Genomic DNA, 24,074 nt, shown 5'->3' on the forward strand with positions numbered 1-24,074 from the left:
AAAAAAAAAAAAAAAAGAAAAAAAAAGAGTTATGCCACAGTGTCCATCTTCTATAACCTACTGACTGGTTCATTGGATCTTTGCAATACAACATTCTCAAATTAAAAACTGTTTATTATTATCTTAAAATTCAAATACAACCAAAATACAAATACAACCAATCTTAAAAATAGTTGCACCCAGCTAATATCGAAACTATACATGTATTTCAACTACTGAAATATTATTATTAAAGGTAATATAAATTTTCATATAACATACATGCATACATTGTACCAAAGCGCGCGCTTTTCAGTCCAGGTCTTTTTAATAATATTTTACGGTGCTGTAACTTAAGAAGGCTCGAGGTTTTTAAATCGTGAAAAAAATCAGGAACCTCTTCACCTCTGTCTTATTGCACATTAGAACTTTAACCCCGACATTGCCATGTACTTCAAAAACTACCTCATGAATTAATACCTTATTATCTTTTTCATGTATTTTCCTTCCCCATCTTCAATATAACACATGGAATAATTGCCTTAACGAAGGAAAACACATAAAGCAATTTCTTTAATAGGAGTTGGTTCGACAAAACATGGCGCACTTGGTTAAATATTATTACATTGGATCCGCCAAGACGCTTAGGCGCACTTGAAATCTCAGGGGAGTAACTCTCGTTCATATTGTCTAAACAGCACGAGACTTCAGCGCGTGATTCGAGTGATTGACATCTGCCTTGTTTCAGGTTTGAGTGGAACGACTAAACCTGACGTCTCGCAACTCCAACAAATTAAACTTATTAGACCTCAGGGAGAAAGAAATGAAGAAAAATTCATGTGTGATTAAGAAATTTAATGAATCATAATTGGAATGTATAATTCTATCTCGTTTATTAGCCATTCCAACGCCGTACCTGTCGGGCGGCGCGAGACGCTGACACACGCAGGACCGGAAACACCCCTGGTCCCAGGGGTCACGAGGTGAACTCAACACATTCCGCACGAAGGATATACTTCTTATAAGTACTGTGTAATATAAGACTGATTTTAATTTAATTTTTTTTTTTCGTTTTTGCAGATTCATCGCAAAGACTGCCGGTGTACTGAACTTTTGGCCCTGGACATGTATAGTCATGCGACTTAATTAAAAAATTAATATTTCAGAATCGATACATTTAATATGATTATCAAATCCTCCACTACCATATCATTTTTCAAACCATATAGACTAATATTTTATTTATTGTTACAGAAGATTTGGAGAAGATAAATGGTGGAGAGATTTGAATTACTGAAATAAGAATGTCACGAAATAAGTTAAGTTTTTTTTATTTAAGATATAATTAATGTAATTTTTAATTATTTAGAAGGAAACTAATTACACAACGACCATTTCACAGTCCGATTTACAATGTAGAAACTAGAATAATTTCAACAATCTCTTTTGTAATGCTGATATGACTTGAACACCGAAATTTACTCCAGTAGTAACGGAGAACACACATGGGCTGAAGGTTCTTTCCAAATAATGCTGAGCATTATCTTTCAAACTATCACTACGCATCAGTCTGTTGTACCATCACACTGGTCGGTATTTACAATGATAAATCTAGGCATCAGAACCTGAATATCAAAAACTTTGATCTTTACCATCACTGATCCGAAAGGTGGTATTGGCTATGTGCATAGTTCTTTGCATTTTTTCCCATGTTTAAATATATACATCAACATAAAATTACTTCAACTAAATGATATTTGAGCGTAGATACCCAGTTTACACAAGCTTTGTATTTCTGTTTTTATCCATTTCGAACAAAATGACATAGTTAGCGGCTCTTGAGTTTTAAACGCTACAGAAACGTGAGCTCCTTTTTTGTATTAGCGTAGCCAAGTATCATTTTTACTGTTATATAAAAATATTATGGTTCACGTTTGTTTATTAATTATCATTAAACATATCTTGTACAAGAAAATTAATATAACAACATCAAGTATTATATAAATTATTTATCACTAATACATACTACAGAAGGTATTTCCTCTTGTTGATAATGTTTGCGATTTCACGGAACATTATACTGGCCGTGAACAATCCGCAAAATAATTACAGACTGATAGATCATATAAACTTTCTTTTTCTGATCGCAAAACTGTTATTTGCTAAAATTCAATTTTCAGCGATAAATACAGACTGGTAGATGTAGACTTTCTTTGTCTGATCGCAAATCTGTTATTTGCTAAAATTCAATTTTCAGCGATAAATACAGACTGGTATATATAGACTTTCTTTGTCTGATCGCAAATCTGTTATTTGCTAAATTTTCAGCGATAAATACAGACTGGTATATATAGACTTTCTTTGTCTGATCGCAAATCTGTTATTTGCTAAAATTCAATTTTCAGTGATATCGTTGACCTGTGAAAAAAGCCGCCTTCTCAGCTAGTGTACGGCTTCATCATTTTAAAAAATACAATTAACGAAGAAAAAATCCACATTATTATCAAAATTGTCACCATAATTAAAAGCTAAGAAAGCTGAGGCTTAGAATCCTCCTAACGTAGCATTGCAATAGTTGGAATGTCAAATGCGTTGAAATGAATTATTAACAGGAAATGGGATATGTCGACGAACACCATCTGATAGGAGAACGAAATATAGTAACGGAACGTAAAACAGGATAGCGAAACGAAATACACGTGGCATCTAACAATCTCTTACTTCCGATTTTATACATGTCAAAATAATATAGAAAACATTTTATTTCATCATCAATACACAGGGTTTTCTGAAGACAAACAGAACAAACATATGTTTATTATAACGATCTCGAAATGTCTAGCGTTCACGCAGCGATACAAACCTTCCAATGCCTTAAATGTATTGACCGAAAAAAATGAAGAAAAAAAAAAAATAAAAAACTACGAATAAAATAAAAAAAAATGATGAATTTAAAAATGTGTTTTTTCTCATTGGATGTCAAATTTCGGTTGGCCGATTACATAGCTCTCTCTAGATCATTTCTATTGAGCTTCCTTAATTGTCTATTTGAATTCCCTATTATGGTCCAACCCTCCTGGTAATTAGCTCACGTGCCCTTCTACTCCACTAATAAGCCTCCAGATGTCCCGATACCGCTGTATCATCGCAATACCTACTATGATATGATATATATATTACGCCGAGATGAAAAGAAAATCTCAAGTAATACTAGCAACTCAAATTGCGTGTAACCAAGGTCTACCGATCTCGTTTAGACGAGGAATTTTCTTTCATGAATGAGACTCGTTTTTATGTGATACCAAATTTTGGCAAGAGATCGAATGAACTTGGACACGGTGCCAATGTATCACGGGAGGGCAAGAGATCGAATGAACTTGGACACGGTGCCAATGTATCACAGGAGAGCAAGAGATCGAATGGACTTGGACACGGTGCCATTGTATCACGGGAGTGCAAGAGATCGAATGGACTTGGACACGGTGCCAATGTATCACGGAAGAAGTTCGCGTCGTCCAGTCAGTGTGTGCCGTGTAGTGAAGTTTGGTTACTACATATTACAATCCTTTCGCGGTAACTAATTTTCGCGATTTCCGTTTCAAAAGAGAAGCATGTGCGGATAAGATATTTGAATTGATTCATAGAAATTTTTAGTTGATAAATGTTCACGATCTTATCTTGATCGCGAAATTCGCAAAAATGCGCACGCAGAAAGTTAGTTTACTGTATATGGGTATGGGTGAAGAGTTTGATCCTCAGTAGGGGGATTTACAACACGATATGATTACAATGTCGTACTCTTGATGGTATTGTACAAAGCATGTGATATGTGATGTGATTTGGCTGAGCCGCTCGGGTACTATGCTATCAATTTGTTGACATACGTATCTTACTATTAACTAACAAATAATTACATCGCACTTATTTTTTTAAACAAATGCTAATTCCTTAATATGCATTGTTCAGGATATTTGAAATATTTGACAATCAATTGGCAGATAAAATACGCCCAATTTGCAACATTTACAATAAAATTGTAGTAAAGTACAATTCATAAGATATAATTCATAAATCCCGCTACATTATAACCACCAATATTGTCATTATATATCTGTCAGCTACTTGTGTATAGCTATCCATTCACCATTAGAAACCAAAGAGCACCACACCAAAACCACACCCCTAACAGCGCATTTTTTTTTTATGAAGTCACAATTTTCTATTAGCAGTAAGCTTTCCCACATATACTTACACTAGTAATAGTGTTCCTAAGACGGAGTAAATATACTCACTATTTCGAGTACTTGACTAAGAATCAGCCATTCCTGAATGACCTACACAGCAGTGGTCATTCCCATGTGTACAGCTCGATAACAACTAATGGCCGGGGCGCCATGCCAACTTTGTCTGTCATCGCCTCGCCGCATCCATCATAGTGATGATGGGTGAACACGACGATGAATTGCAAGTCAACTGTAGCAAACGACTTTCTTAAATGATAGTAAATGGTCTTTGGTAACGATAATCATGACTGCATGTTTTAATACCTTCTTTGGCAGTAAAACATAAGTTTACTTTGTTTGCACATTGTGTGTAAACTCGATCTATTTACTTATGTCGCCACAAGGTTACCAACGCTCTGTCTTGATACGGATACTAGTGGCATAAAATATGACGAAAAGGCGAGCAATAACAAAACCAGTACTGCGACATTATCTCGAAATAAGGTCAGGACCTGGTACAATTGTTCAAAATATTTCACCTGTTACTTTTAAATAAGTTGATAATACTTTGTAAAAGACATTTGGCTCGCAAATGTTTATTATTACATTGGATCCGCCAAGACGCTTAGGTGCACTTTCTGACTATCGTCATAATAATTTCATCATTTGCTCATTAATAAATAACAAAATAGATACGAAAATATATCCGTCTATATTTTATTTCATATTCAACGTATTTTCATAAAAATGGCTCATAATACTCAAATAGTCATAATGATTATACAATGAATATTGTTGGGGTTTTTTTCACGAAGAAAAATGTAAACAAGTCCATATATAAGACTGATCATTACAAAACAAACAACACTAACGTTTCCGGAACGCCAGGCACTACTTGTATCTTTTGTGTACATTTCCATGTGCGTAAGTCCTTTTTTATCACATTTTGTTCTCATTGGATAGATTATGAGCGTGGACAATGGTGTATATTATGATATTTCATGTTGTCAGACGGATAGTAGTTTCAAAATATCCATAGCAATAACGGATTTGCCTCTAAAGCGGTCACCGACTACCGGGCTTTCGGACTATTAGACTGTTAGATTTAAAGGGTGTCACCTTTCTGAAGTCACTAAAATTCTAGAAAAGAATCGAAATGAAGGCGTCCTTAGTTTCATCAACGACATTCAGTAATCTCTAACAAGGTAATGCTCCGCCGGTACACCGGGCTGACATGCAATGTCTGGGAAGAAATCGAAAACATAGGAATGAAAGCAGTTTTTAGTGCTTTTTCAAGGTTTTTGAGAAACAACATATGATTACGGCCTTATGTGTCTCTGATTTGTCGATAAAGATCAAATAAAAAAGTAATCTTTGTGTATAGAATCAAAATAATCCATTTTCCCTACTTTACACAGCTGCCCGTATAAAGGTTTGATAATTTTTTAAAACCTGATTCACCAATTTACTTTCTCAAAAACATTATAACGCATTATTTTTGCCAATGCGATTCTAAAATTTATTTATATACATAAAAATATTTTTTCATAATTTCTTCTTCTGAATAAAGAAGAAAATATAGTTAGGAAAACTTTCCTTCTCGTTCTGTTGTCAACGAGACCATCTGACCTTGCCCTTAACGTTACGATATCAGTAGGTCATTCACTTACACGAGTTTTAATATAAGATGCTCGTACTTGTTATCTAGAAGTTAACTGTTATCGCCGGACCTCTAGCGAGATAGATAACGTTTTATTCCGTATCAGTCAGTTTTTACAAGCCACTCTGAAAAGTCAATCAATCTCAACGATGGCCATGGATTCACTTAAATTTGAACAAACGTCATGATGAAAACCAACTGTCCGTTTAATTGGTCGACATTTGGGGTTATAAGCTAAAGTTTTCTTTGATAAAGCAATAGAAGATAAACTAGCACAATTAGACAGTCATTTGAGATAGGGTTATTGCGGCCATTGGTCAGCGATGACAAATTAAACCGGTTATGATATCTATATGAATGATGTGAAATAAAACGAAACGAAATATGAATCTTGTGAAGTCTAGACAAGCATTGACAGATTGAAATAAACTACGGAAGAAAATTAGCCCGGTTTATGGCTTCTGGGTAGTTCAAAGAGATCATCGGTGTAAACAGCCAAAGTGATAAGGAACCTGAAGTTTAAAGACTGTCATTCTTAAATGTTTAGAACTGGAAAAGTGAAAAAATTACAAATGGAAGGGATTGAGGGCGAACTCATAAAATTATATGCTGGTGTTGATATGTTGCTTCATATATATATATCGGATATTAGCACTGGAAATGCAATTGATATGTTAGAAGTGTTGAAATTTTGTTTTATTGATACCAAAGAGCAAACATCCACGGCAAATTTGTACACTTGACCGACTATTTCTTTGTGATAGTGCTGCTAAGACTTCAAGTTAACCACGCATTCGAATAGCGTATTTTTATTTTCGACGTGATAAAAATGTCTCGAAAATTCATTATTACAAAAAGAAAAAAAAAGAAAAAAAAAACCATTTGTCAACAACTCTGGCCTTTAAATATCATAACCACAGTTTTCTATGTTATTGGGTTCCTATAAATATATCACTTTTACATTTTTAACTTAGAATTAAGGAGTCATTATGAATAATGTAAATTTAAAAAAAAAAACAATAAAAAAACAATTTATGGAGCATACATATGTAATAAAAATCATTGACAAATAATGCAAAAATATCCTGTCCTTTACATGATGGTTTTCTTTTCAACTAGAAACATGTTTTTTTTAAGATTATCAAAATAAATTACAACAATCAGAATAAAATCCAAACATTTTTCTTCATAACCAAATCAGAAAATGAAGCCGGCGTTACGTCATCATTTGCCTTGGTGACAAATTACCGTCTGAAAAAGTCGCATATCAACTTGAAATCGTCTTTTTGATTTTTGATGCACAAAGTCGATGGTTCAGCCTCCATGGTCTCTATTGTCTACAAAACCAGCCGAAATATAACGACAGTATATAAAGCTGAGTAGATCTCTTCGCTTTGTACTGACCGAAGCAGAGCGGGGAGCTCAAAGTTCCCACAGGTATGACTAATAGGATTTCCTGAACAATAAATGATTTAAGAATTACATTCAAAATTAAACGTCGTCTCAACAGATAGCAGATAATATATGCATACTCAAAAGAATGCTTCTCATTATTCGATTTTTTTCCTAAAAGCAAGATACCTACCTAATAAAGAGAATTTGTTAATGCAGGTGGGGAGATTTTAAGTATTTCAAAAAACCACCATGCATATATTAGAATCCGACTACAAAAACTGACATTTTAATTTCTTCCCAACATATTAACAAATTTATGCTTTTCAACGTGTTACAGAAATGACACGTTTTGAAAGTGCATTTCGTACGAAAGATAAAGTCTTCTTATCGCTATGAATATTGAGTGAAGTTTTTTTTTTTTTTTTTTTTTTTTTTGCAGCAAAAAAAACATGTATAACTGCATTATTTTGTGTCTACGAGTAACAATAAATAAGAATGTGACATTGCCTAATGTACATATCGCCATAGGAGTAGTTATCTCCCATGCCTCTCCAGATAAAGCAGTGAGAATTATATAATCCGCGGGTAGCTGTCCAATACACGCCCACAGGCTCAGCGTTACATCAAGATACAATGTCACTTCTGACCCTTTAAAAATATTTCATGGGACGAGATATGACGCATGCGCAGAAAATATATCACACAGGAAAATGTTAAGGAATGTATTTATCTGCATATGTTGTTGTGTATTCTATGTAACTGTTCGCTATCTCAGTGTCACGACTGTACTCCAATCCGACATAACCAAGGAAAAGGCGGTCTTATATTGTTTCTGCATATAAACAATTTCCAGAAATATCATTTTACGGGATGAATATTTATTTTTCTATTTTGGTTTTCTTATTTTGCTCTTTTTCGAGGTATTTAATAACTGGCTGGTTTCTGCCATTTCGCCTCTTCGCGTTCTCTTACGCGACAATCGGCGTTCAGCGGGTTGTCGTGTAATTTTACAAGGTGAATAGAAGAAAACGTGAAGCAAAAGTTAAACGATGATGCGAGATTGTAAAAAGGGGGCGCTTTTTCGTGCTGATTTTTTCACAAACCGGTGAATATTTATTTTTTCTATTGTGGTCTTCTTATTTTGCTCTCTTTTTCGTGGTATTCAAGATTGTAAAAAAGGGGGCGCTATTTCTGGTGATTTTTCGAATTTTCGTGTACACCTGTAGATGATTTTAAGTGAACGGAGTGTTGTCGCGTAAAATCTACGTGAAATGGCTAAATAGCAGAAATCAGCCATCATACCAAACCTAGTTGGACCGGTTTGTTGATTTTGATTTTTCTATGTTATCATTGATATTTTTGGTATCAATAGTACATTATATTGAGAATAAAACGATACAATACATCATTACATTACAATGTATTTTATTAATTTTTAACTAGTTACTGTGATGGCGGTTTGGCCATGTTTAGATCGTTACGGAACAATGATTAAGGCGAGTACCAAATCCGTATTTGCATATTACAGATTTATCTACTCTTGCGGGTAGGTATTGATTGTGTCGTCATGAGTTTGCGAGCGTTACGTCATACGTTTCGGAGAAAACGACGTGAATTGCGCTCACAAAATAATGACGTCACAATCGATACCTACTCACAAGGGAGCAAACTCTGTACATATGCAAAGACGGAATAGCATAAGGAAAGTAAGGAAACCCCAAAGCTCCTATCGTTCACGGACGATTGAGTCAGAGAGAGCATTGACATTCTGATACTAGACAAAAACCGGTTTTCATGAAACTTGGAGGATTTGGAACTGTGACCTGTCCTCAAGAGTCCACTACCTGGACAATGTGTGCGATGTGAAATACACCTTGCTCTCCACCATTACACTTTCTTGGGGCTACGTTTTGAAGGCCAAATCCGGGTTGAGTAAAGTATCGTTTGTTTAGAACTATTTAGAACGTTATTTAAGTATTGTTTATATTTTTATCGACACTATCTCATATACGTCCTTGGTAGATGATATTATCTGAAAAGTTATTATCTTATTAGAAGAGCAATGAGAAATGTACTAAACTCGCTGTTTTGGTGTATTTGGTGTGTACTCCGGGTCGGGAATAAGCGTTCTCATCATACTTGTTTCATCCTAGCAATATCATTCGTTGCCAATCATCACGTGGAATATGTTAATATGTCTGTTTCATTTCCCATAATAACAACGATAGTTTTATGTAGTAATTTGTTTCTAGTGTGAACAATAATTGTAAATGTTACAAGTAGTAAATAAGCCATCAGGTTTTTAATCTGAGGCTTCCATCAATTCGCTTAACATTTCAAACATCGTTTTGCAGGAAAAAAAAGAAAATAATTACTGTAAGTGTCAGCATTTGTACTGTGTCTGAGTTGTAGGACGAAAAGTCGTTATATATATGTCTAGATGTCTAAATTGAAAACGGTTACACCTTGATGCTGGCCCGATAACCACCAGCATATCTCGTTTGCTTTCAAAATTGAAAGACATTAATCAAAAAAATGAATTTCTGCAACATTTTTCACATTTGACGTTTATGAAATACCTCATATTTGGGAAATCAAACATTTAAATGATGTGCTTTATATTAGGGACGAAAAGAAAACATTCAACACTAATCAGATCACTTACAAGTGATTCTATCAAATGCAATTTTCCTATTTTCAGTTGACTTGCCAATATTCGTAAATAATAGATATTGAGTCAAGATTTATGCCAACAGGTGGCGCGTCGGTTCCCTGACCCATGACCTTGACACCGTAACGTTATGGCATTTATATCTTTCATTCGTTTGTTGCCCACGATGAATGACACACACCGTTATTTCTCGCTGATCTGGACAGGATTGCGGGGATAACAACAGCTTGATCCAAAAAATATGATTGATGTAAAGTGATTAGTGAGGTATATCATTGTATATAGAGTATAATCAAAGTCAGATGATTGTATTAGTAACTATACATCATTTAGTAGTCCCCAAGTGTATATACCCGGGCTCTAATCTCACTAACTCATTACACCACCCTGATTCATATCATCATTCCTTTCCTTCACACTCTTCACATCGCTTGTACCTCATCCCCCACCCTACTAACCTCCGTTCCTCACACCCCATCCCTACCATCCACACCCATCCTTTGTCCTATCATACCAGCCCCAATCCTCACAACCCCTATCTCTCATATCTCCACTCTTTCCTTCTTACCCCACCTTATCCCAACCCTCTTCCTTCTTGCCCCACTCTTTCCCCACCTTCTTTCTTTTTGTCCAATCCTACCCCCACCCTCTTCCTTCTTGTCCCATCCTACCCCCACCCTCTTCCTTCTTGTCCCATCCTACCCCCACCCTCCTCCTTTTTGTCCAATCCTATCACCACGATCTTCCTTCTTGTCCCACGCTATTCCCACCCTCTTCCTTCTTACCCCACACTATCCCCACCCTCTTCCTTCTTGCCCCACCCTATCCCCATCATCTTCCTTTTTGTCCCACCCTATCCCCATTCTTTTCCTTCTTGCCCCATACTATCCCACCCTCTTCCTTTTCCCCACCTTTTCCTTCTCGCCCGCCTATCCCATTCAATTCCTCCTTGCTTGCCCACCCTATCTCCATCATCTTCCTTTTTGTCCCACCCTATCCCCATTCTTTTCCTTCTTGCCCCATACTATCCCCATCATCTTCCTTTTTGTCCCACCCTATCCCCATTCTTTTCCTTCTTGCCCCATCTATCCCCACCCTCTTCCTTTTTGCCCCATACTTCCCACCCTCTTCCTTCTTGCCTATCCCACCTCTTCCTTTTGCCCCATACTATCCCCACCCTCTTCCTTCTTGCCCCATACTATCCCCACCCTCTTCCTTCTTGCCCCATACTATCCCCACCCTCTTCCTTCTTGCCCCATACTATCCCCACCCTCTTCCTTCTTGCCCCATACTATCCCCACCCTCTTCCTTCTTGCCCCATACTATCCCCACCCTCTTCCTTCTTGTCCCATACTATCCCCACCCTCTTTCTTCTTGCCCCATACTATCCCCCCATCTTCCTTCTTGCTCAATACTATCCCACCCTCTTCCTTCTTGCCCCATACTATCCCCACCCTCTTCCTTCTTCCCCATACTATCCCCACCCTCTTCCTTTTTGCCCATACTATCCCCACCCTCTTCCTTCTTGTCCCATACTATCCCCAACCCTCTTTCTTCTTGTTCCATCCTACCCCCACCCTCTTCCTTCTTGTCCCATACTATCCCCACCCTCTTTCTTCTTGTCCCATCTACCCCCACCCTCTTCTTTCTTGTCCCATACTTATCCCGCCTCGCTATCTTCTCTACTCCCTCTCACTGCTCCTCCCTCTCGCCGCCCACTCGCTACCCTCTTATTCTCTATCCAAAACCCACATCCTATCCATCCTTTTCTCTTTCAAAAATCCTTTCTTTTTCAGGAACTAAAGTATCCTATTAGATGCTAATGTCCCTCATTAGGGGCCAATGTCACATTAGAAGCCAGTGAACCGTTAGAAGCCGGTGCCCAATAAGAAGCCAGTGTCCCATTAGAAGCCAATGTCCCATTAGAAAGCAATGTCCCATTAGAAGCCAAGTGTCCCGTTAGAAGTCAATGTCCCATTAGAAGCCAGTGTCCCATTAGAAGCAATATCCCATTAGAAGCCAGTGTCCCATTAGAAGTCAATGTCCCATTAGAAGCCAGTGTCCCATTAGAAGTCAATGTCACATTAGAAGCCAGTGTCCCTTAGAAGCAATGTCCCATTAGAAGCCAATTTTCATTAGAAGCCAATGTCCCTTTAGAAACCAATGTCCCATTAGAAGCCAACGTTCCATTTGAAGCAAATGTCACATTAGAAGCCAATGTCCCATTAGAAGCCAATTGTCACATTAGAAGCCAATGTCACATTGAAGCAAATGTCCCATTAGAAGCCAATGTCATATTAGAACCAATTTCACATTTGAAGCCAATATTTCATTTAGAAGCCAATGTCCCATTAGAACCAATGTCCCATTAGAAGCCAATGTCCCATCAGAAGCCAATGTCCCATTAGAAGCCAATGTCCCATCAGAACCAATTCCAATTGAAGCAAATCCCATTAGAAGCCAATGTCCCATTAGAAGCCAATGTCCCATTAGAAGCCAATGTCCCATCAGAAGCCAATGTCCCATTAGAAGCCAATGTTCCATTAGAAGCCAATGTCCCATCAGAAGCCAATGTTCCATTAGAAGCCAATGTCCCATTAGAAGCCAATGTTCCATTAGAAGCCAATGTCCCATTAGAAGCCAATGTCCCATCAGAAGCCAATGTCCCATTAGAAGCCAATGTTCCATTAGAAGCCAATGTCACATTAGAAGCCAATGTCCCATTAGAAGCCAATGTTCCATTAGAAGCCAATGTCCCTTTAGAAGCCAATGTTCCATTAGAAGCCAATGTCCCATTAGAAGCCAATGTTCATTAGAAGCCAATGTCCCATTAGAAGCCAGTGTCACATTAGAAGCCGATGTTCCATTAGAAGCCAATGTCCCATTAGAAGCCAATGTCACATTAGAAGCCAATGTTCCATTAGAAGCAAATGTCACATTAGAAGCCAATTTTCCATTAGAAGCCAATTTTCTATTAGAAGCCAATGTCACATTAGAAGTCAATGTTCCATTAGAAGCCAATGTCATATTAGAAGCCAACGTCCTATTAGAAGTCAATAACCCATTAAAAGTCAATATCCACTATAAACCAGTGTCACACTAGAAGTCAATGTCCCATTAAAAGTCATTGTCACATTAGAAAGTCAATGTCACATTAGAAGCCGATGTCCCATTAAAAGCCAGTGTCATATTAGAAGCCAAAGTCCGAATAGAAGCCAATATCCCATTAGAAATCACAGTCACATAAGCTCGATGTCGACCCAGTCTAGTACCGCTACACGTGCATAATTTACATATGATCCAGTTACCTACCTCGTTTTCAGAGTTGATATCAGTTTTAGATTAAAGATCTGAAGTCATCGGCATGTTTTCGGGAGTGGGGGAGGGTTTAAGTTGGCTTTCCTGGTCGACTTACCATCATTCTCCTATATATTGTAGCATTTTACATTAATTCCATCCGATTTATCTGTCCTTTAGACGGGCCAAACTGACCTCTGACTTAGTAGGTAAGCTGATATGAATTATTTATATCATATGTTTAGTATACAAATAAGATAGCATGCAACTGGGAGCTCGTAAAATTTCAAAAATTATCAAATAAATGGTTTCACAAATTAAAGAATGCTTAACTTTAATATTTAAGGATATCTGCTCAGATCTTCTTATCTTGTTAATCCTGTATCATATTTCTCTTCCTCTTTTTAAAAATTGTCAAATTTGAAATTGATTAATACTTATTATCTATAATTTGCCTCTTTGTTTAAGTCAGATACTATATGGATGCGTGCGCATCTCCCATGCATCACGGGAGTCAGGTGTTATTTATATAGCGTGTCATATAACTAGGGGATGCAGTACCGCTGTGTTATGCAATAGATTAACACTAGGGGGCGCAATGATACAGATAACACAAGAGTAATGGAGATATTTATTCTTAATTTCTGATAATACGACTTCTAAAATGTCCGATAGTTAATTTATTTGCGTGTACCGATGTGCTATCGGAGGTTTCAGTTGGCGAGAGGGGGAACCCTGGAGATCGCTTGGCAACAGTACAAAAATATATGAATGTGCGCTCTCCGTGATAGTTTTTCTTTGGAAATCTTTCATCTTGATATATAAATGGAAGTCAGAGCATTAAAGTCATCTTCTGTTCACCTTTAAAATGAACTCATATTTGGATAAATGGACATGAACAATAAATTTATAATAAATATTCTTTTTAACTATAACGAGAAATGTGTAAAAAATCTAGATGAATTTCTTACGTGAAATAAACACAAATATATTGAACTTCCAATACCAAAATCGGGTACTTTTCAAAGCTGGAACATTATAATGTAAAGTCATTTACATGAAACTGATATTATTACCGATTCACTTGATAGGCCAATGAAAGAAATTTAAATGATTCATGATCGGAATTAATGGGCAAATTCGATTTATATATTGTGTCAAAATAAAAACCTCAATTGAATTAGTCTTCTTAGCTAAGAATGCGAACAGTTTGGTCTTGATTGACTTTAGAAATTATTTATTATAAAAAGTTATCACTTTAAAACATTTTACACATGATGAGAGGTTTCATGGCCCTTTGTGATCACACTCACTTCTCCTCTTTAGACAGTATCAGCAGAGAACAGGGAGTATATATATCATGACCCCGAAGAAAAATGCTACTAATTGTCACGAAACAAAAGTTGGGCTTGTCCGGGAGTCGAACCCGGGACCTCTCGCACCCGAAGCGAGAATCATACCACTAGACCAACAAGCCTGATGAAAGAACAATTGACAGCTGTTGCATATGTCCACCAGGTAAGTAAGTTTACGTGTACATTAGTACACAATTGATTGTGTCTTATCTGTCTAACAGGTATGGTGGTTTATATCAGCCACTTGAGTCGTTATTATTCTACATGGGGAATCTGTAACTACTGTCACCAAATGTAAATGGGGAAAAATGATGTATTTTATTTATGTTTTTGAAAAATCCATGTATAATATAGACTCCATGTATAATACATGTGTAATATATAAAGTAATACACCACATTTGTCAGTTTATTTAAAACAAGAGAAAATCGGCATGAGGGTCTTTCAAACTCGATATTCCTCTCTACATTTGTCAGTTACTTATTCTCTGGAAACTTAGCCGAGAAACGAACCGGTCTGTGTCGTCGGTTGTGGTCTTGTCCAATACACATTATTTCAAGGAGACCTGGCCTCTATTTTGCACAAACACGCCAATGGACATACTTGATTGAGAAGCATAAATATGTCAAATGTTATCAGTGCAATTAGTAATTTTACACTTCTTAGTAAATTTTCCCCTCAGTCTCTTTAAAACTGAAAATTGCTGTAATGCATATCCTTATTAAAGTGGACTACACAGATCAATATCAAGACCTGTAGTAAGTCCACACTGTTTTCACTTGAAACTTCCAGATACCTTCAATATTGAAAGATTCATAGCTCTTCTAATCGTATTTCCAAAACAGTCTCCCTGCCTCCAGTATATATATAACAACGTTAACGTTTCTCTGTCTTTTTCTAAAAATTCTTTTAAAAATTCATCACAGATCTTTGAAGGAGTATTATCATCGGTACATATGTACACTTACCTATAAAGTTAAAAAAATGGCATCTATAAAAATTGAAGATAAATATTCGAATATTTGAGAGAACCCTTTTCTAACTTCTACACATTTGCTTGTCTAAAATTACTTCTTTATAATAAAATTTTGTGTATGGAATAAGAGATATAAAATATATACGATATATCATATAATATTTAAGTCCAAAATATCTTATATATATAAGATATCTTATTTCTTTTGTAAGATATTTTATAAACGTGAATATTAGATATGCTCTGATTTTCTCCTATTCTCCCTACCTTACACATGACCACGTGTGTTTCGATATATAGCATATCGACTCGATGTTTCCATTTCTCAAAACACTGAGTTTTAAAAATATTCATTTTGTGACATCACAACTTCATTGCCTGACGTTGGGGTCTTCAGGGTGGCGTTCTATGGCCACTGTTCTTCTTGTAATTATCAAGCACATCGGATAATCGAACAAAAAGCTATATAATTATATATTTATGTAATATAAAAATTAAGATCTTTTTAATTCATTCGCTTCCTATTGTGTTATACCAACCTGACAATTGATAAATACATCATATATAATATGTTTGTATGTAAGATATCTTTTATTGTCGCATAAGATATATAATAGGGTATGCATTTACTAGTCACTATTTACTGGATCGACATTTTTTGTCGTATTTAGTGATACTCTGGGTCGTGGAATTCGAGTCCGCACTACTATAATTAACAAATTAACGTTTATACTATTTGAAAGCTTACTTGAATATTGATAGATTACATTTTTTTATTTTTTCAATAACAAATTTTATTCCATATTTGTTTTCATTTCGACAACTAAAGCCGACCCATAGTTCGTAATGCTTTACTTACACAGTAAAGGGGGCGTAACTCGTACTAAATGAATTTTCTCTCTAGACGCATACCATCGATGATAGGTTACACTAAATTTCATGAAAGTCATTAATTATTTTTAACGGGTTAATGTTCGAAACATTACATTCTTACTGCTCTGTTTTCATTAAAACTGTATCAAAGAATAATTAACCAATTTTTTTTGAAAAAAAAAAATAAAAATGTGTTGTTTTTCCATATTCTTACGAAAATATAATACGTAGTCAACTTGATCAACATGACTATGGATTATCAAATTACAGTCCTGTACTCTATAAGTCATAGATGCTGTTTTTTTTTGGAAAGTCCGACAGTTTTGGTCCTAGAACGCCTTTTCAGACTGGCGAAGAAACTATTCAACCCATCCCACTAGTTTGTTTGTTCGGCTTAACTAGATTTTTTTAGTTTACATTTTTTGTAGTTTTAGTTTACATGCAACAAACGAAAAATCCAGCTGTTGTTGTTATTTCTTTTGAATTATAATGTTATACAATAATTCGTTAGACATAGACCTCTGCTCTGTAAATAAAAATACTTTTCAACATTTGACAATAAATTATTCGTGCACACTAAGTAGAATCATATATATTAGTTGTATATGTGTCTGGCACACCAGCTGTGATCTATATACGTCATGAGAAATATTTGAGAACTACATGTATGGCCGTCACTTATAAAGTCGAAATAATGATAGCATATCGATTATCACAGCTACACATAGATCATTGCATGGTATATGATGTGATTTGATTTGAAATGTCTTTCAACTCTTTAGTTTAAATCATATTTCTTATATTGTATACCTTTTTTAACATGAAGGATTAAAATAGTTGTGGATCGTAAAACTCAAACAAATAAGGATTTCATATAAAATTTTAAAAAATATGATCGGGCTTGTCCGGGATTCGAACCCGGGACCTCTCGCACCCAAAGCGAGAATCATACCCCTAGACCAACAAGCCGCTATACAGATGTGAGGGTTGCCAATATATATATACCGGAGAGCTCTGATATGAACGCCTTCTTCCGGTATACACGCACCAGCTTCTGATGACTTCCGGTTCAACATTATGACTTTCTTTGTTACAAATCGCACGTTGTGTGACTATTTTTATGTTATTTTTGACCATAACGTTTAAAAGTGTGTGTAAGGTATTGTTTCTCAATGGATTATAACTTGGTAGCTGAATATGCATCACCAAGACATATGGGTAACCATAGCGTACAGTATATCAATAACGGACGTGAGTTAGTATGGATATATCAGTCGAAAGATTTTAATCTAAACAACTGCCGTAATTTGAAAAGGTTTTACTTCATGATAGTGGAATGTCACTATTTATACAAGAAATGTTCGCCAGTTTCTTTCTCATCACGTTTATATTAAATATTAACTTTCCCAGAAAGTATGGCTCGTTGGTCTAGGGGTATGATTCTCGCTTAGGGTGCGAGAGGTCCCGGGTTCGAATCCCGGACGAGCCCCACTTTTGTTTTATTTTACTAATTTTTTTTAAAATTTTATTGTTAGTAGTTATCAAACGGCAAATCGTAAATGACACACAGTTACATTTGAAATATGTGTAACTTGGGATATTATTTTTTTTAATTTCCATGATAAGATTATGTCAGGTTGTATTACTAATCATAAGCCAGGTCTACATTTTACAGACGTAATTGTTAAGTGATTTCTGCTGGTACATATGGCATACATATGATAATTTGAAGGTCAATAATCATATATCATGTTGCGTCACTAATTGTTAAAAACTTCATCCGAAAATACATATTTATGATAAAAATACACGACGAGTTGAATTTGCCAAAGTGTTTAAATTTATTCTTATGCATATTTCTATCGATTATTGCCCTGAATACAAATATCACAAAGCTGGAAATAGCTTGTCTTCTACTACATAATATGTAGCTTTAATACGTAATGTAGATATCTGGAGGCGCTTCACGAGAAGTTCTGACAGTATACATGTATATAATGTCTATAATTGTAGCTTTATATGATGCGCTGTTTATAGCCGTTATACCAACCAGGGGTCCAAACTACTGTATTTGTTTTACCGTTACATGTTTTGCTAAATAAAAAGCGGTGCCGCTGTATGCGCTAAATACAAATTAAAGTGTCAACGACATATGATTAAGGTCAGGTCGAAGTACCTTGTGAGTTATGGGTGGGGCGGGGGGAATGTAAATAGGAGGCTCAATTTTCTGTTTTGTCTGGTTTTGTTGGAACCAAATGATATTTCGTGAATGAAACATTTTGGAAAATATAACTTACTGTTACAAAATAGGTCACGGTGACCTAATTTTGCAAAATGTCAATTATGTAAAAATAAAGTTTATCTGGTGCAATAATATTCCAGAAAATGGTATACATGTATATCACAATAGTTTGCATTGAGCGAAATATTTGCATATCATAAACTTAGGCAAAGAATAATACATATGGATGGGATAAGATTGGGGAGGGGGAGAAGGGGGGTATCGATAGATAAAAAGTAGCCTAGGAAAATAATACAATAATGATGTATTTGGGAATACAACATGTTCAATGCAACATGCATGAGTGATTGAATAATGAAACTGTTTTCATGTGTAGATCGATCTGTTATTCCAATGTTCATGACAGATATGTTTCAACTGATGAGGGAGATCCTCAGGGGTTCGAAAGCTGTAGGTCGTTGAAATTACTGTTGAAAAATGATAAACATGACTTCATCGGAAATCTATTCATATTAGCAGCCCAAACAAAGGTTAGTTAATTAACGGTATATTTTAAACAAGATTGTCTTGAACAGATAACATCTTTAAAAGTTTTCTTTTACTCATGTCGTGGTCAGAAATTTTGTCTTTATTGTTATTAATGATATCAAAAACATTTTCGAAAGATCGACCAAAAGAGATTTCGAAAATGCAAATCTACAGGTCATAATATATGAATAAAATGTGCGCATGCGTACTCTTAATTATATTACATATGTATATTACACAACATATGAACGAAGTAGTGCAACATCACAGGGGCCAGGCAATATTAGCTGAATACATTTTGATATGTCATTATACCATGGGGATTAAGCATGTTAAATAGAAAAATAAAAATAAAACGGTAAAAGCATACAGAAATTTATAACAAAAATATATGATAGAAAAGTAAACTGTTAAGTTCTACGTACAGGCAATTCCCTTAATTCCCAAGTCACTGTGTATAACACATCTGAGCATGACGACATTAAAATTAACACATGTAATAGGGATAGATATATATATATAAGAAGAAAAATAATTATATCTCCGTCAAGCGGCAAATAGCTTGCTTCCCATTTTTTCGGACATACTGATTAATGTAAAAATGTTTAGACGTCAAAGTATTATAAACATTGCAAACATATCAGTTTGCACATATGTACTATTTCACTATAAAAAGGACTGAAATGAGTCATAAAACTGCCATTTCCACATTTTATCTCTAAGTGATACAAAGCGAATTGACCAATTTAATAGGTTTAACCGTCTAATCTAGCCATACTAAGATTGGCTGCTCCCGGCTAAATTCGCAGAACTTAATTTTCATTCGGCAAATCTCGGCCGATTCCGGTATCCTACATGTAACACATAAATGTAACCAAGGTTGAATCCCAACAAAATGTCAGGCAAAGCGACCGATTATAATTGCTACCTACTCAGCATGGTAGCAATAATTGTACATGTGCATGGGCTGTATATATTTCTCTTAATAATTATATCTGATTATATTCAGATTCCTTAATCTATAAATAACCACCAGGGGCGGGCGTATTTAGGGTTGAAGCAATGTGAATTCAATATGATTTTTTCATTGAAAATATCTCAGAAGCACAAGTCTACTATTTCAAGTGAAAAAAAAACTATTGATAAATCCATTTATAACTCTGAATAGGTTTAATATGGAGAGAAAATATATATAGTACAGTACTACAGGGAGGATAGTACGGTACATACATTAATGTACACGTAGTGCCACAGATTTTTTTGAGATGCAATTAATTACCGTGTATTTCTAATATTTTTATCTTGGAGTAAAAGTAAAAGCTCAAGCTTTTCAATGATGGTAATGGTGTAAATTACGTAACTTTTGTGACTGAAGAAAAATACTAAATCTTCTGCTCCTGTTTTTGATAGAGAAAAATATACCATTTGCCAACGGTGGATTTATAAAAATATACCATTTGGCATCTTTAAATGTTCTAACTTTATTACTGATAAACTTTCAAGTGTTGTTTCGGAAACTTGGTGACCTTTAAAGGTTCAAACTTTTCCATAAAAATGGCCTTGATATGAGGGCCACTCTCTTTGTACAGGGTTAACCACAGGGACCTGGCACGAAAATTTTTAACCAATAGTATACATACATATATTATAGTAACCTTGATACTATAATATGTATATATGTATACTGTTAGTTTAAAAAAAATCGTGCCAGGTCCCTGTGGGGTTAACAGACTGAACGTTTAGGCTGGACCGAAAACGTGATGACTGATAACATATAACATGAATAATTATAGAAAAAAAACAGACCGTGAGTTAATGGTTAACAAAGTTAATGGTTTATGTAGTTTATGTAAATAATAACAAGTAACAAATGTGAGCCTATCGTCGCCGTCCCCCAAAGTTAGCATTAATGGCATTTGGATCAAAGCTTCCTCCTGCGCTTGCGCCACCGGAGCTGCTGCTACCAAATCCACTTCCGCCAAATCCTCCGCTGCTGCTATCACCCCCAGAGCTGTAACAACAATAAGATCATTTTTGAAATACATGTATTCAAGCATTTATTGAAATTAAATATATAAGCTGTTCCACACTTTTTGCTACTAGTACTGTTGCTGTAAAATAATGTAAGATGTGTCGGATGTTGATACTGTAAACAAAAATGCCCACCTGCTTCCAAATCCACTTCCGCCAAAACCGCCACTGCTTCCGCTACTACTGAAAATTTAGAAAAAATCCAAATAAAATGTCAAGCAATCAAACAAACTAATTAGAAACATAATTGAAATATTATAACACGTAAAAACGATAAATACAAAAAACTGATTAGCCTCACCTGCTTCCGAATCCACTTCCGCCAAATCCACTAGAGCTTCCACTGCTGCTTCCCCCGGAACTACTGCCGAATCCACTTCCGCCAAATCCACCAGAGCTACCACTATCACCACCGGAACTGCTGCCAAATCCACTTCCGCCAAATCCACCAGAGCTACCACTATCACCACCGGAACTGCTGCCGAATCCACTTCCGCCAAATCCACCAGAACTACCACTGGAACTGCTGCCAAATCCACTTCCGCCAAATCCACCAGAGCTACCACTATCACCACCGGAACTGCTGCCGAATCCACTTCCGCCAAATCCACCAGAACTACCACTGGAACTGCTGCCAAATCCACTTCCGCCAAATCCACCAGAACTATCACCACCGGAACTGCTGCCAAATCCACTTCCGCCAAATCCACCAGAGCTACCACTATCACCACCGGAACTGCTGCCAAATCCACTTCCGCCAAATCCACCAGAACTACCACTGGAACTGCTGCCAAATCCACTTCCGCCAAATCCACCAGAGCTACCACTATCACCACCGGAACTGCTGCCAAATCCGCTTCCGCCAAATCCACCAGAACTACCACTGGAACTGCTGCCAAATCCACTTCCGCCAAATCCACCAGAGCTTCCACTATCACCACCGGAACTGCTGCCGAATCCACTTCCGCCAAATCCACCAGAACTACCACTGGAACTGCTGCCGAATCCACTCCCGCCAAATCCACCAGAGCTTCCACTATCACTACCGGAACTGCTGCCGAATCCGCTTCCGCCAAATCCACCAGAACTGCCACTGCTAATGATATATATGTATTAGAGAACTTCAATTTGTAACGTTAACGTATGTGATCAAACGATATTTAGAAAATACTTAAAAAAGTCCGTAGAAATACACAGTGTTTCGAAAAATACACTGTATTCCATACCTGCTGCCGAATCCACTTCCGCCAAAGCCGCCGCTACTGCCGCTGCTTCCAGAACCACTGATACAAAAAAATGCATATAATTTTTTTTCTAAAATACAGAAGAGTATCTCAGGTTGATAGGTACATCAGATCATGTCTATCACCATTTAACATACAAACACTACGCCTGCCCACAGATGTCGTTAGGATTTAAACTCTATCCACTACTTCTTCCACTACCAAATTCTTGCCAAATCCATTTCCGCTGAAGCAACTGGAAATTCCAATGTTCAAAACCAAAAGGAATATCTTATAGTCTCATATTTTCATTTCCATATTCTTTTTTATAAAACCATATAGCATCAGATAGCATTCATGTAATTGGTATAATTTATTCGTTGAAAGAGAAACTATTTAGTATTACGCACCTGCTTCCGAACCCACCACTGGTATCAAACCCACCAGAACTACTTCCAAATCCGCCACCACTACTTCCGAAGTTGGCATTTATCTTGTTAGGATCAAAGCTGGCTCCACCATCGGAACCACCGCTTGCTGCTGCCCCACCGAAACCACCACTTGTGGCCCCAGTATTGGTACTGCCGGTATTGGATCCAAATGCCATTCCATTGGGATCGAAAGTCCCGCCTTCAACATAAAGGACATGCCCGATTATACGGTTTATTTTCGGAATAAACTTATGTACATCATGTTCGGTCAGATTTAAACCCTACTTTTCTGAATATATTCTCTCAACATGCACACCTCCATCTGGTAATTAGTGAGAACTGAGAATATACAAAATAAATATTCTTATGAAATATATCCGAAAAGTTCATTCTAATTTGATTGAAAAACTTAGCATTGCATTTTTTATTAGTTTTCTATATAGAAAGACACGAATTACATGTAGACCATTTCTGTGGAATATTCGAATCATAATGAAAACATATTCTACATTTTAAAACTTAACAATGCGCCATATTTACCATCGCCGATTACGATAGCTGGAAAGACGATGAGAGAAAGACAAATCCAAACCTTCATCGTGAACTCTTGGACACGGACTGACCAGCTGAGGTCAGTGCTATCAGACGTGTTAATTGGGCCACAGATAAGGCCATTCACTGGTCATTGGGACAGAGAACATGGGCTTGTCACCAGTGAAAAGTCATGACTTTTTCAATGCGAACTCAGTGCCACAGAATTATTGGTTTTGGTTTTCTCCGGAGGGCTGCGTGGCCGAGTAGTAAAGACGTCTCGATATATATATTACCACAAGCCCTCCACCTCTGCGTTTCGAGTTCGAATCCCATATGGGGCAGTTGCCATGGACTGACCTTTGTTCGGTGGTTTTTCTCCGGGTAATCTGACTTTCCTCCACCAACAAACCTGGCACGCCATTACATTACCCTGGCTGTTCATAGGACGTTACACTAATAAAACAATTATACATTCCCATTGTAACTCCACTATTAGAACGAATATACGTACCCGGCCTACTATACCTTTCGGCCGGGTACGAATTGGTCCCTATGTGTCGTAGTGGAGCACTGCCTCCGAAAATCACTCGGGCATAGTTTTCTATACTTTTTTGTAGGTTTCCAATTATTTTAAGCGTATACATGCATTTGCATAT

The 24,074-nt window shown here is 36.5% G+C and overlaps 3 protein-coding genes and 3 non-coding genes across 9 annotated transcripts; 2 read left to right on the forward strand and 4 right to left on the reverse strand.

Annotated features, from left to right (window-relative positions):
• Positions 1 to 10,921: 10,921 nt before the first annotated feature.
• On the reverse strand, positions 10,922 to 11,494 carry LOC138327214 (high mobility group nucleosome-binding domain-containing protein 5-like). The gene is made up of 2 exons (XM_069273194.1): positions 11,314 to 11,494; positions 10,922 to 11,082 (listed from the first exon to the last, which is right to left on the reverse strand). Exons 1-2 carry the CDS (start codon positions 11,492 to 11,494, stop codon positions 10,922 to 10,924), a joined length of 342 nt encoding a protein of 113 aa, XP_069129295.1.
• Positions 11,495 to 12,342: 848 nt separating this feature from the next.
• LOC138327215 (sporozoite surface protein 2-like) lies at positions 12,343 to 12,744 on the forward strand. The gene has a single exon (XM_069273195.1). It carries the CDS (start codon positions 12,343 to 12,345, stop codon positions 12,742 to 12,744), a length of 402 nt encoding a protein of 133 aa, XP_069129296.1.
• A 1,886-nt stretch (positions 12,745 to 14,630) lies between these two features.
• On the reverse strand, positions 14,631 to 14,702 carry Trnap-cgg (transfer RNA proline (anticodon CGG)). Its single transcript has one exon. It is a non-coding gene; the product is annotated as a tRNA-Pro (tRNA).
• A 2,624-nt stretch (positions 14,703 to 17,326) lies between these two features.
• Positions 17,327 to 17,398, reverse strand: Trnap-ugg (transfer RNA proline (anticodon UGG)). Its single transcript has one exon. It is a non-coding gene; the product is annotated as a tRNA-Pro (tRNA).
• A 448-nt stretch (positions 17,399 to 17,846) lies between these two features.
• On the forward strand, positions 17,847 to 17,918 carry Trnap-agg (transfer RNA proline (anticodon AGG)). The gene has a single exon. It is a non-coding gene; the product is annotated as a tRNA-Pro (tRNA).
• Positions 17,919 to 21,011: 3,093 nt separating this feature from the next.
• Positions 21,012 to 23,532, reverse strand: LOC138326939 (loricrin-like). Of its 4 annotated transcripts, none has more exons than XM_069272905.1 (6): positions 23,425 to 23,532; positions 22,864 to 23,083; positions 22,457 to 22,513; positions 21,532 to 22,323; positions 21,366 to 21,413; positions 21,012 to 21,210 (listed from the first exon to the last, which is right to left on the reverse strand). In XM_069272905.1, exons 1-6 carry the CDS (start codon positions 23,480 to 23,482, stop codon positions 21,078 to 21,080), a joined length of 1,308 nt encoding a protein of 435 aa, XP_069129006.1. In that variant the 5' UTR covers positions 23,483 to 23,532; the 3' UTR covers positions 21,012 to 21,077. The 4 variants fall into 4 exon arrangements, with proteins under 4 accessions (XP_069129006.1, XP_069129007.1, XP_069129005.1 ...); XM_069272906.1 differs by having other exon boundaries at positions 21,366 to 21,410; positions 21,532 to 22,326; XM_069272904.1 differs by having other exon boundaries at positions 21,532 to 22,326.
• Positions 23,533 to 24,074: the final 542 nt, after the last annotated feature.

This window comes from Argopecten irradians, chromosome 7 (assembly GCF_041381155.1).
Source record: "Argopecten irradians isolate NY chromosome 7, Ai_NY, whole genome shotgun sequence".
NCBI classification, from domain to species: domain Eukaryota; kingdom Metazoa; phylum Mollusca; class Bivalvia; order Pectinida; family Pectinidae; genus Argopecten; species Argopecten irradians.

Coding starts and splice junctions, on each gene's coding strand:
- LOC138327214 (XM_069273194.1), bottom strand. CDS start 11,494: ATGGAACAAGAAGAAAGAGGGTTGGGGATAGTATGGGACAAGAAGGAA. Junction 11,083..11,313: donor AGAAGGAAGATGGGGGGATA/GTATGGGGCAAG, acceptor ATGGGGCAAAAG/GAAGAGGTGGGATAGGCAAG.
- LOC138327215 (XM_069273195.1), top strand. CDS start 12,343: ATGTCCCATCAGAACCAATTCCAATTGAAGCAAATCCCATTAGAAGCC.
- LOC138326939 (XM_069272904.1), bottom strand. CDS start 23,482: ATGAAGGTTTGGATTTGTCTTTCTCTCATCGTCTTTCCAGCTATCGTA. Junction 22,514..22,863: donor AGTGGTGGGTTCGGAAGCAG/GTGCGTAATACT, acceptor TTTTTGTATCAG/TGGTTCTGGAAGCAGCGGCA. Junction 22,327..22,456: donor GGAAGTGGATTCGGCAGCAG/GTATGGAATACA, acceptor ATATATCATTAG/CAGTGGCAGTTCTGGTGGAT.